The sequence below is a fragment of the Hydra vulgaris genome, chromosome 15, assembly GCF_038396675.1.
Source record: "Hydra vulgaris chromosome 15, alternate assembly HydraT2T_AEP".
Lineage (NCBI taxonomy): Eukaryota > Metazoa > Cnidaria > Hydrozoa > Anthoathecata > Hydridae > Hydra > Hydra vulgaris.
The window spans coordinates 32,800,578-32,815,000 of NC_088934.1; the positions used below are offsets into that span (position 1 = coordinate 32,800,578).

The window sequence follows — 14,423 nt, forward strand, 5'->3', positions numbered from 1 at the left end:
TTTATTTATTTACTAACCATAAGAAAGCAAACATAAAATTTTGACGTTCTATATTTTCTGCAGTTGGTTGTTAATAAGACCTCAGAAAACATAGATTGTTGAGCAAATTATCTCCCATCCTTGACCGAATTCTGATACAGATTGAGCCAGTTGCCAAAAAGACTCTCTCCGATTCTACACTGGTCGATTTAATACTTAGCATATAATTATATAATAAAGTTAAGTATTTGCCTCTTATGTAAATTGTCTCAAAAACTGACATTTCTTTTTTCATCGAGTGTGACATCTTTTTTGTTTCAGTCAACTCCACTCTCAAGTAATCTGGTACAAATTTTTTTAATATTGCCCTTTCCAACTTATTTTTTTAAGTCAGAGATATTTCATTACTTTGATCATCTTCATCATCAACGACATTAAATATTGTATTTGTATCTGAATTTGAAACCTTGGCTGAAGTAGATGTTGTTACTAAAGGTGCAGATTCATAATGCAAGCTGGCCACACCCAGACATTGTATCTGTAGAACAATAACTTTTGCAATTGCAGCTTTGGTAATGATTGGAAATAATTCATTATCTTTATCGGATTCATCATCGTTTGGATTTTCATCGTGTAAATATTGCAAAACACTTGAAATTTTTATTCGTCTTTCAAGAATACATACTTTTAAAGCTGCTTTCAATTCATAACTTAATGAACATGGTCAGTTATTGATTTCATCATAAATGAATAACAGCATCTACAAATAACAAAGTTGCATCATGTTGGCAGATAGCTTAAACTGTAAGCTTAATAGGAAGTAAAACTGAAAGGATATTCGACAACATTTCAAACTCTGCATCTGAAAACAAAATATGTGATTTTAAATCTATTAGAATCTTTTTGATGAAATTTTTTAATTTGATGAAACCATCTATCATAGACACCAAACTATTCCATAGTGTTCTTGAGTCTAAAACCAGAGACAATTCTTTCCTGAACTCTTCTTTTACATATTTTGTAGGATTTTTTCATTTTTTGTAGGCAATGATCGAAATATTTTGACCATCTTACAAACTTTTTAAATTAATGGTAACATTTGCTGATGTACCAGAAAAGAAGAATTATCATCATCATTTTCAGTGAAGATTATGAGTAAACCATTTTTATTTTCTTAATTTTCATCAATTAATTTGTTGTCATTTATAGAATTCTGCTCTTTTTTAAATCTGGATGTAGGAACAGATGTAATGGCATCTTCTTCATTATGCAAACTAGCCTCATTATCAGGTTTTTTGTAGAGTACGCTGGTAACAGCCAACTGAATTCCATGCGCTAAACATAACTGCTGATGTGCTTCAATTAACTAGCCAACCTTTATCATAACTGCAACGCCATCAGTGGTAATACCTACAATATTCTTCATCGAAAGCTCGAAATCACCTAACCTATCATTCACAAGCTCAATACATTTTTCTACTGGAATCAATTCTAGATTCCAAAACTCTTTGTCAGAGTGGACATTATTATTTATGCAACATCTATTTCTTACCAATGTCCAGTTGTTAAAAGTTAGAGAAAATCTGTTTCCATTAGCAACTCTGCTCGATAATTCTTTAATTACTTGGTCTCGTATACTTCTAGTGTTATTCAAGACCACTTTGTAAATTGTTTTGCGATCCTTTGTTATGCTAGAAAAGTCTCTGGGTGTTTAGCCTTTTCTGATATCATATGACATGCAGATAATGTTGAATGATAAACCATCACATGCAGTCATCCTAGATAAAATAGCTGATGAGTCATACATTTTATCACTTTTAAAAAAGTTTTTTATAGTTAAAGAAGGTTTTGATTTCTGTACAAATTCTAATGAATCTAAAACAGTGGTGCTACCTATATCTCTTTTCAATAAATTGATTTCATGAACTGTTTTTAAATGGGTAAGAAGACCACTAGTAAAACCTCCATGTGTTTTTATTTCTTACATAATTTGCAGTTAGCACACTGCACACTTTTTCTCTTACAAAATGAAACCACAGTGAATTTTTATCATTTGCTTTGGAATGCTCCACGATATCTTGAATATTCATATCAGAGTAAAATAAAAATTTTCTAAAAATTCAAAACACTATAATAAAATGTATAATTCATACTCTGATTAAAAAGAAACTATTTTACTTACTATTTGGAATTTTATATAATAATTTAATTCAACTATTAGCACATAAAATAATAATGATAGAATAATAAATAAAACAGCACATAAAAATAACCTATATCATATAGCCACATTTAATTTTGTACAATGAATTTTGTTTCCATTTATAAAATCAATTACAATTTTAAACTTTTTAAGCTTTAGAATGGTGATATTATTTCAAGTACCAAAATAATGGTACTCGACTTATTTATTACCAGTATTTCGGCAACTATAAGTTGTTGGGAATACCGGGATCCGGATATTCCCAATCTTAGATACTAATATATCATATACCCTGTAGTCTTTTATATATATATATATATATATATATATATATATATATATATATATATATATATATATATATATATATATATATATACATATATATATACATATATATATATACAGATATACATATATATATATATATATACATATATATATATTTATATATATATATATATATATGTATATACATATATATATATTTATATATATATATATATATATATGTATATACATATATATATATTTATATATATATATATATATATATATATATATATATACATATATATATATATATATATATATATATATATATATATATATATATTTATATATATATATATATATATATATACATACACACACCTCGGAATTAGGAAAAATGAGGCCGGCAATAATTTGCCAACGTCAAATTTTTAAGCGTCGGCATCAGGTTGGCAAAAAAAAATTGCCGACCTCAAACACTTTAAGGTCGGCAGTTAGGTCGGAGTTGCCGAATGCCGACCCTAATTCTGAGGGTTGTATATATATATATATATATATATATATATATATATATATATATATATATATATATATATATATATATATATATATATGTATGTATGTATGTATGTATGTATGTATGTATGTATGTATGTATGTATGTATGTATGTATGTATATGTATTTATGTATGTATGTATGTATGTGTATATATATATATATATATATATATATATATATATATATATATATATATATATATATATATATATATACAGTGGTGGCTCAAAAAATTAGAGCCACCTCGAAATTTAGACAATATTTGAGTTTCGACGGTGAAATTAATTAAAATACATACGGATGTCCAGTTTTTGTCATTTCGCATTGTTAATTACTTTGTTTTGAACATATTATTACAATGACAACACTATTGAGCGGTTTAGAGTGAAGTTAGTTGCATTATTGCAGAAGATGTCACATTTTAGCACATGTTGTACTGGGCAATAGTTGTGTTTCTGGCGGTTTTTATTTGTTGATTTTATATTTTTACACCAAAATTTGTTTATTTTACTATTCAACACTTATTATATATTCTATTTACAAGTAAGTAATCATTATTTTACAACTTTTTTATCATATTTAGGTAAATTTTGCTATTTTTTAAAATAATTGGTGTTTTTAAGGTATGGGCAAAGAGAAAGATATTTCTCCCACAAAACTAGGGTTTATTCAAGGATATTTGTCGAGTGGAAATCATTTCAACAGGCAAATTGCCAAGTGTGTGAATGTTTCCAGAGCAACAGTCGATAGGATTAAAAGAAAACTGGACAATAATCAATCACTAAAATTGAATAAAAGAAAAAATTGTGGACGAAATCGAATTACAACGCCTCGCACCGAAAGAAAAATAAGGGATATTGTGATAGAAAATAGGAGAAAATCGAAAAAAGTGCTTAAGGAAATCATAAACAATGAAGGTATAACAATAATCCTTGCAACACTTCGGAAAAGAATGGCGGAGCAGGGGTTTAAGGCCTGTAGACCAGCCAAAAAACCAAGGCTCACCCAGGCAATGAAGGATAAACATCTCCAATGGGCTAAAAATCATCGCCATTTTACCACTGATGATTGGGATAGAGTAAGTACTCAGTTTCTCTTCATAAACACATTAAAATTTAAACGAATACCATATTAAAAAAAAAGAATATAAGTATTTCATCAAAAATATTAACCCAATTTTGAAAATTTTAGGTTTGCTTCTCAGATGAATCCACATTGGAAATTCTAATGGATAAAACTAATTTCGTCCGAAGAAGGACAGGTGAAATGTTCAATGAAGATTGTCTTGCGGAGAGGGTGAAGCACCCGCTAAAAATTATGGTCTGGTCAGTCATTAGTAGCCAGGGTACTGGAAGGTTATACATTGTAAAAAATACAATGCGGCAGGACCAGTACATCCAAGTCTTGAAGGAAAGAATGATTCCTCAAGCGATGGAGTGGTATCCGAATGGGAACTTTACCTTCCAGCACGACTCTGCTCCATGCCATAAGGAAAAAACTGTAACAAAGTTTTTAGAGGCTGAAAAAATCCATTTATTACCCTGGCCAGGAAACTCGCCCGACTTAAATCCCATAGAAAATTTATGGGAATTGTTAAAGAGGGATATAAGTAAAAATCTTATAACAAATAAAAGAGATTTGATTGAAAAATTAATAAATGTTTGGCACCACAGCGAGGAAATAAAAAAAATTGTCAAAACCTCATCAAAAGTATGACCAGAAGAGTTGAAGCCGTAATTGCTGCAAAAGGTGGCCACACTAAGTATTAGTGATTTTGTGTACAATATTTTGTATATTTTATTTATTTTTCCTAAATATACGTTACACTTCTATATTTTTGTCATTTACTATTATTTATATCCTATATTCCCAAAATAAATAGTTGTAAATTTAACTCATTACAAAATATAGGGAAAATCAGCTTCAGAATATGAAAATTTGTAAAAATGTTGGGTGGCTCTAATTTTTTGAGCCACCACTGTATATATATATATGTATGTATATATAATACACATACATACGTATATATATGTATATATATATATCAGGCCTTGTTAAGAAGCGTTACGCAGCTCGCATTTTGCTTGCGAAAAGGCGATTTGCCTACGCGTTCAGCAGTTTTGCGCAACGCAAAAACTTTTATCTTTTAAAATATTCAAATTATCTTTTGATTGTCGTTGACGTGATGTTTATTCAGAAGAAATAAAGTCGTAAGTAAAGCATTTAACTGCAATTGTAAACTAATAGATTTTTTGCTAAAAAAACAGTTTGTTTCATAATTTTTTTTGTTGTTGTTAAAAATTAGTTAAAAAAAATAAAGTGTTTTAAGTTTTATCTTAAGGAATTAAATATATAAATTCTTTTTTAAAATCAAAATTATTTTTAGTCATAATAGTTAAAAAAATGCACGATTTATTTTGATGTAAATATTTTATTAATAAGATATTTTGTTTATTGTTAATTCAATAACGTAAAGTTTTAATGACGTTCGTTTAATTTATGAAAATAAATTATGATCACGAATATGTTATCAGCAACTGATAAATAACAAAAAAAAACTCTTTTTTGTTTAAAAACATCATTAAAAATAGTTCACAAATTAAATAAGAAAAAATTTATTAACAGTTAATAAAATAACCAAAAACCAACTGTAAAATCATATGAAAAAAAACAAACATTATTTTACGTTTCATAAAAAAAATATTTTTTTCAAAATAAAATTTAGTTCATATTTGAAAGAAATATTAAAAATGATTTTTTAGATAAGAACTTAGATTTTATTTGTAACTTTTGTTGTGAGAAAAAAACAAACTGTTTGTATGATTTTTAACGCGTTAAAAAAGTAACTTTAATAACAATGCTGTACTTGAAAAGACGCTAGTGACGCAATTAACTTCTAATGATGCAAAATATATTTGCTGAGTTGAGTTACTTAGAAACGCGTTACGCGCTTTCGCTACGCAACGAAATCTTGTAACAAGGCCTGATATATACATACATATATATATATATATATATATATATATATATATATATATATACATATATACACACATATGTTTATGTATATATATATATGTATATGTATATATATATATATATATATATATATATATATATATATATATAAACACACACACACATATATATATACTTAATAGATTTTTAAACTTAATTATAATATATTTTTATACTTTAAACAAATTAAAAAAACTCATACCATCCATCTCCACTAGTAGTTGGTTTAGTGTATTTTCACGTTCATCATGGCCACCGAAACCACCACTACGGCCCCGAGCACGACCTACTGCGTCAATTTCATCAATAAAAATAATACAGGGTGCATTTTTGCGAGCTTGTGCAAATAAATCCCGAACTCTAGCTGGACCAACACCAACAAACATCTCAAGAAACTCTGATCCAGATACTGACAAAAAAGGAACTCCAGCTTCACCAGCAGTAGCTTTTGCTAGTAAAGTTTTTCCAGTTCCTGGAGGACCAGACAAAATAGCACCCTAAAAGCAACTGGTATATATAAAATTTAAACTTTTATACTTCTTGTTATTTTTTATCTGTTTTTGGTTTGTTTTCACAAAAGAATCAATAGTAACAATCAATCAGTCAAAATTAAAAATTGCTAATGAAAAATACATTAAAAACACCTAAGCTGAGTTTTCATTATGTCAATTATCATAATCTATGTAAGTAACAATACTACTTCAGCCACTGCCTTTTGAGTGCGGTAGTGGTGTAGTGGTAGAGCGCTTGCCTCATGAGCGAGAAGTTCCAAGTTCAATCCCCACCATGTCCATGGTAGTACCGCACTCAACTTGTTTCTATGCGCAGTGGCCTTGTTTGTTGAGGCTTGTGTTTCGGAGTTATAGAGTTGAGAGAGGGTTGTAACCACAAAAGTAGTCTCCTTGACTGTAATGCTCTTCTCCGCCTTGGCTAGGTGAATAATTAAAAAAAAAAAAAAAAAGAATCTACACCAACATCTAGCTTAAGTGTACATTATATAGAATCAGTTTTAAAGTGCAATCAACTTTTAATATAACTCTGGTTTTTCAGAAGGAAATTCAAAAATAATTTTCTTCTGAAAAGCCAGAGTTATATTCAAAAAAAAAACAGCAAAGCAAGCTAGGAAATAATGAAAACTCAACTTAGATAAAAAGCAGCAAATTAATCAAGCAACAACAGTGACTCCAACAACAGCGAAAGCAGCAAACCAACTCACATGTAAAAAGTATCATTTATAACATTTGTCATATGTGTATAAAGAATTTTATAAAATAATTCGGGCAAAGCTTCAAAAAGTCAAAATAATAAATAACATCAGTGCAAAAATTCAAATTAAAGGTTAGCTTTGTCAAACATATGAATTGATATGCAATAGGCAATAAGTTTTATTAATTTATTATGCACAGTTTTCTTTTTCTTTTCTTTTTTTTAAATCAGACACATTTCTTGAACTCCTAAATGAAACTTTTGAGAACTTTTTGCTGTAAGAAAATTGCAATCAAAAACTGATAAACAAAAAATATTTTTTAGTTCAAAAGATTTGATCAGCTCAATTTTAAATGAACTTTAAAAATTTTAAATAAATATCTGTTTCAAAGCTTTCAAAATTTTTTCCTGCACAAACAACTTGACAGCAAATGTTGCTGGTAAACTTAATATTTTCATAACTTTTAAATGTAAAGCAAGCATTTCAAGGAACCGTGTGCGGTTTTCCGTCTTGTATGACCACACGTGAATATTTTATTTTAGACAACTTGGTCACAGCTATTTGCAATTTTTATAACATTAATCATAGCGGAAAAAACTAAGTTTCAAAAACAAAAAAAACAAAACTTACAAAATAGAAAATCAAAAGAAATTTAAATAGAATAAACTAAAAAGAAACTGATTATTTAAATAATTTGAGTACTGTTTTTAATTTTGTTTCTTTAGAGTGGTTTGTATTTTTAGCAACAAAATTAGATATGGCAAATCATTCTTTTTAATGTAGACTTTAAACTGTTTTTTTTTTATTTAAAAAAAAAAAAAAAAACAGTTTAAAGTCTACATTAAAAAGAATGATTTTGCTTTATTAAATTTTTTTTTTTTAAAGAGGTAAGCGAAAACGTAAATTGCAATGTGTTTGTAAAATACATTTGTATAATTTTAATGTAACAAATATATAGTGTCCCTATATGAAAATGTCTATGTAATGCATGCTATACTTTTATGTATAACTTTTTGTATAAACATATTTATGTGTACATAAGTATACGCGCATTTAGTTTATTTAAATAAGGTGTTAACTTCATAAGCGGAATATCAGAGGTTTGATTCAGTCCAGTTTTTTTGTTGTTTTTTTTTAAATATTGCTGGTCATATGTTTGCTTTGTAACCATTTATATTTTCTTATTTGTATATAGAAAATCTTTTTGTTGTATGTTTCTGAATGATACACATCTCATCACATTCAGATTATGTATACCATTTAACCATTTAACAAATTATACAAACAGATGGCAACTTATATTTTTACTTAGTTCTTTAAAAAAATATAAAAAAATATAGAAAATCAGAATTTTGTTGCTGAAAATATTAAAGCACTCTAAAGAAACAAAAATAAAAACAATACACAAATTATTTAAATTATTATAATTTTTTTTTATATTTCCACTCATTTTAATTTTCTATTTTGTTAGTTTTACTTTCTTTGTTTTTGAAATTTTTTTCAGCAAAACTTAATATAATAAAACTTGCAAACTGCTTAGACCAACTTGTCTAAAATAAAATATTCATGTGTGGACATATGACGCAAAACCGCACACATTTCCTGGAAAGACTTGTAAAGTATTTTCTTATTGTTCCCTCTTTATTTGCATTTAAAAATTTAAATTTAACTCTGTTTTTTTAATGTATATAGGAATGTCACTCAAACAAATATTATCTTGGGATGACTGCAAAGGTTGTACAAGGATCAATAGCAGAAAAAATATCTAACAAAATTAGAAATAAAAGTATTGTTTCCTTACTTGAGGCTTGCATAGACACGCCAAGGGCTTCTGCTACTTTTCACTTGAAAATATGTGCAATAAATATGATTTTTTGTACATAACAAAAGTAAAAAGTTTTCCTTTTTGCCTTGGGAGGTGAATATCATTTAAAATAAAATTAAAAAAAGCATAATGAGCTCATTGTTCAACAGATGCTATATCTGAAGCCTCTCTTGAATAAAATGTTTTTTTTTAAATATGACAATAGAACAGACTCAAAATTTGGTCAACTGGGATTGCGATGTCCACTAATTTCATCAAAACTACTTGTCACTGGTTTTGACAAGAAGTTTTAACCAGTCCCAGGTCAAGTCTCTAATTTAAGCAGAAGGAACCTATATCAACTAACTTGTACCCAACATAGTGTAGCTTTGTTCTTAAAAAAAATTAATTTGTTGCCTTTTTTAATTAAATTTTTAGAATCCAAATTAGCCCAGAAATTTGTCACGCATACTGTAGGTATTTTTAAAATCAAATTAAAAAAAAATTAATTTAAAAATAAATATAAAAATAAAACATAAATTAAAAGAAATATAACATAAATGAAAAATAAATACAAATATAAAAATAAACATAAACACAAATATATAAAAAAGAATTTTTAAAATTAGTCCGAATTAGTCAGGAAACTTGTCATGTATACTGTAGGTTTTTTTAAAATTAAACTAAAAAATAATAATTAAAAATAAAAATTTTCTTGTGATTGAAAATGTTTTCGTAAACAGCTTAGTAAATAAATGAAACTTAACTTATGTTAATGTTGCTATAAATACACACATAAAAAGTTTTTTATTAAACAAAAAAAAGATTTATGGTATAATTTTTTATGTAACGATAAAGTACCTTTGGAATCTTTGCACCAAGATCCAAATATTTATCAGGATGCTTTAAAAAATTAACAAATTCCATAATTTCAACTTTAGCTTCTTCACAACCAGCAACATCTCTTAAAAAAGATATTTTAAAAGTATATTAATAAAATGTTTGTGTAAAAGATCAATTATGTAAACAAACAAGATTATCGATGACACTATGTACTAAAACTCTTAGGACTAAACGCGCTTGAACAAATTATCTGTAATTAAGTCTGTAGATTGTGGTGTATATTATACTGACTTTTTGGCCTACAACAAAATGGCGAGCTTCAACTAAAATAGAAAAATTTGTTTTTCTTGGTATGCATTTATTCTTTTCTTTTAATCAAAAAAATTCAGCCCAAACATTTTTTTATCATTCTCTTTAATATGAACACAACATATTTTGAAGGTTTGGGACAAAAATACAAAACAAATTAGAAACAGAAAAAATATTTTTTGTGTAAAATTTGCACTTAATATGACCTTTTTTTTTGACAATAGTGCCTCATTAAACAAACATTTGTTTAATGGTGCATTATTGCTGCATTATAAAATGCAACACACATAAAGAAAGCTATTTACAAAAAATAAGTACTTACTTAAATTTAGTTTTTATTACAGTTTCTTTGTTGAAAAATTTTGCTGTTGACTTGCCTACACCAAAGATACCCTAAATAATAAATAAAAAAACATATACAAAAAAATGTCTACATTTTATATAATATTTAAAAAAAAACAAATGTAATTTTGTAAATATGTCAGATATTATAAGTATTAGCTGATATAAAGCAACGTCTTAAAAACATACTCCAGGACCACTTCCTTTGCTTGCACCACCCATACCAAACAATTTTCTACTTGAAAATATCAAAAATCCAAGAAGCAATAATGCTGGAGCATTTCTAATAATGTCTGCCCTATAAAACAGAAACATTTATGAAACTTTTTTTAGTCAAAACATAAAACATTGCAAAATATGATGTTAGGAAAAAAATAAAAATTCAGAAAAAAAAATTCATCATTTCAAAGAAATATATTTGAAGTTCATCTTTAAAAAAACCTTTCTGACTGACTAATGCTTGTAGAGGTAAAAAAATGTGTTCCTTTTTTGAAAACTTTCACACAAAAAAAACTTCTATATGTAAAAACAATAATAATAATTTAAAAATAGTTATTAAATAAATAAAAAATAAATTAATTAAATTAGTTAAATTAATTAAACTTATTGTTAAATAAATTAATTAAATAGCTATTTAAAAATGAAAAAAAGGTTTGTTCAAAAGTAAATTAAAAAAACTAAAGTAAAGTATGAGTAGAAAAGTTTGTTTTGATATTCTTTTGGATTTGTGAAAAAATAAGAAATGGGAAGTCTTTTTATCCTAGAGTGAAACCAATAAGCAAATCAAGATGATGTTATAGAAATGAAAAGTAAGCATTTAAAGAAAGTTGAATTTAGCAATAAGCGTGTGCTGGGTTGAAATATCGAAAAATTTCTTTAAATCAAAAGTTTTAAAACAACTGACAATCTAATTGATGACGTCATTAAAACTGGAGAACAGAAGAAATATCGTTTAATTTTCACCAAAAATGAAAAAAATTCTCTTGTCCAGGCTTGTTCAACAAAATACAATTTTTTTTTTCTTTCTTCTTCAGGTATACCATATAAAGAAATATTATTATTATAAAAAAAAGAAAATATATATACAAAATTCCTTCTTAATAGATGCTCTTTTAACTCTGCACAAATTTAAGAAATTTTTAGGGTACAACAAAGGCAAGAGAAATGGTGGAGAGAAAGAACTTTTTTTTTGTAAAATACATTATATTACCAACAATTACAAATAAGACCAAGGGTCTTATTTTTAAAACCCACAAAAAAATCATTAGTTAATTATAACCAATACTTTTACATAATATGATTGATTGGTTGACAAAAATTATTTTATCTAATAACTTTGTTTATCAAATTCTGATTTGTTTTGTTATGATTTTTTAACAAAAGTTTATCCATATGTATGTCACTAGAGTAATAACTTAAAATAATAATAAAAAGTTAATATTGCAATGTTTTAATAGAAAAGATAAAAACCAAGTATTTAAATTTATTTTAAACAACTTAGGTATTTGTTGCCAAAGTCACTATGATCTAAAATACATAGTTGACCGTTGTTTCTTCTCGTGTTAGAAGTGTACACTGAGAAACATTTAGCTTTTATAAAATAACAAAAGTCTGGCAGCCACAGGTTCTTATATATGCGCTTTCTTTATTATCAGTACTAAAGGCGCCCATAGCGCCTATATACAATAGTCTGACAGTACATCTTATTCACTCAGGTGCACATAGCACACATTTAAATCTTCATATATAAACTTTTAATCATAATAATAACACCAACAAAATTTAATATACTCATATTTACTGTTATATATCATTAACTTAATTAAATTACTTATCAAACAAATAATATATAATAGTACATCTGCATTTTTATGAAGACGCCAAGTTGATGATGGAGGCAGTAACGCTATGGTATGGTGTTGGATTGGTGAAAATAATATAGGCAACATTAGGGTGGTCCATTTTTTAATTTCTTATGGGGTCTTTAATATTGATGAGATTTGATCTAAAAACAATATGACTATTGTACATACCCCACACAAGATTTATGAAAATAATAATAAATTTACAATTAATTACGTTACTGAAAAACGGTGTTAGGGTATAACAAAGAATATTTACTTCATTGCAATACTTCATTACATCAAATTACATTTACAACACAGTACTTTTACTTTTACTATCGTTATTTTTCAGTTACACTTTTTTACTATGTATGTAACGAGTTAGTTTTAGGAGAAAAATACAAAAATACATGAACTTTATTGGTTTGAAGCCTAAACCTGTACCTTATGACACTAGATACAGCCGTTGATCAAGATGCAAGGCTGTATATTGAACACACAAAATATACAACCTAAATACACAACGTAATAAGTTAGTTGACTATCTGTTTGAAAAACTGAAAATAGTTTATGAAAAAATGAAGCTATTTAACCTGGTCCCTAATCAGAAATCTGCATGCAACTCAATGAACTTAAAAGTTATGATGTTGCAACTGCTGACTATGATGCAACCTTCAAAAAGATTAGTTGATCAACATAAACAAAATGTTAGGCATTATGGAACAAACAGTCATAAAGTAATCTACATCTACAACAGTTATTAGTAAATCAATAAGTTTTGCAGTTTATTGTTCCTAATTAGACAAGGTAAAATTCAAAGGACATGTACATGCAATGCATGAACAAGCTAAAAATTGATAAAAGAACTGATGGGATGAATGACGTTCAAGACAAGCTTGATTTGCCACAGTTTCAACAAGTTTAAGTAGCATTTATTGCAAAGTATGTCATTGTAATGAAGCTTCTTGCTTAAGTGTTAGATATCCTGCAGTGTGAAACAAAGGTCTATATGGTATACCTGCTGCCAGCTACAATAACTTTGAAAATATTGAAATGGTATGGAAGGCTCTGCCATCTTTTAATACAAGACTGAAGCCTTTAATAAATACAGGGTTAGTAATATTTGCATATAAATTTTGTAACACTGAAACCATATAGCATAAGAAACATTAAAAACTTGATAAATTACTCTGTAGCGGCTTATACTTACTAACATTCCAGTACGTAATTAAGAATGACAATTGTCTCAAAGAAATAACTGAAAGATTTAATATGATAATTGACTTGAAATTCTTATATGCAATTTCACCATACTAAATGCATTTGAATCAAAGTTTTCTATAGAATGTTTGATAAGTATTGGACTGTGGGTAACTAAACTGATTTATGTTACATAACATCTATGGTGTTCAAAACCAACAAATCTTTTATGGGATATGTACAAATTATCATAAACTAATTAAGTTTTACATAATTATTCCTTAGTGATTAATAAAGACTTTGTGAAAATCAAACTGAGAACAAATAACAGTAATTGTGTAAAACCATTGCACAACACTTGCACAATTCATTACTTGAACATCTAATTTTCGTGGGGGATCTAAAAATTGACCTAAATTCGTAATTTTTGGTATTTAGCGTTTTTTAGATCAAATGTCATCAAAAAGCAGGATTGGCATTAAAAAACCAACCCAATAAAACCAATCTAAAAAAGATTCATTCAATAAGATTTTTTAGAATAGATACACTTTGATCAGACTAATTATATTTCTGATATTATTTCACAAAAAAAAGTATTTTTGATACTGTCTATATATTTGCACAAGTTTTTTTGCCTTTTCACTTCCTAATTTATTATTAACTTTTGTTCAGATAAAACCAAACAAGGAAAATATTCTTTCCATTGATCCTGACCTCAAAATGATCATCACTGCTTATTCTGAGCATTGCATGCTTGAAGTTTAGAAATAAATTTTCAAAATCTTTCGGGCAATTTTTCCTCAACTGATTTCTTATTTCTCTGGATACTGATTGATCATGA

General features: G+C 27.1%; 1 protein-coding gene across 1 annotated transcript in view; it reads right to left on the reverse strand.

Annotated features, from left to right (window-relative positions):
- Window positions 1–14,423, reverse strand: part of LOC100199134 (mitochondrial inner membrane m-AAA protease component AFG3L2) — a 70,656-nt gene that overhangs the window by 19,998 nt on the left and 36,235 nt on the right. The window contains exons 5-8 of the mRNA XM_065819360.1: window positions 10,728–10,836; window positions 10,519–10,589; window positions 9,906–10,008; window positions 6,236–6,530 (exon numbers count right to left, since the gene is read on the reverse strand). Of these exons, the coding sequence (XP_065675432.1) occupies window positions 6,236–6,530; window positions 9,906–10,008; window positions 10,519–10,589; window positions 10,728–10,836 (578 nt within the window). The remainder of the gene's footprint in view (window positions 1–6,235; window positions 6,531–9,905; window positions 10,009–10,518; window positions 10,590–10,727; window positions 10,837–14,423) is intronic.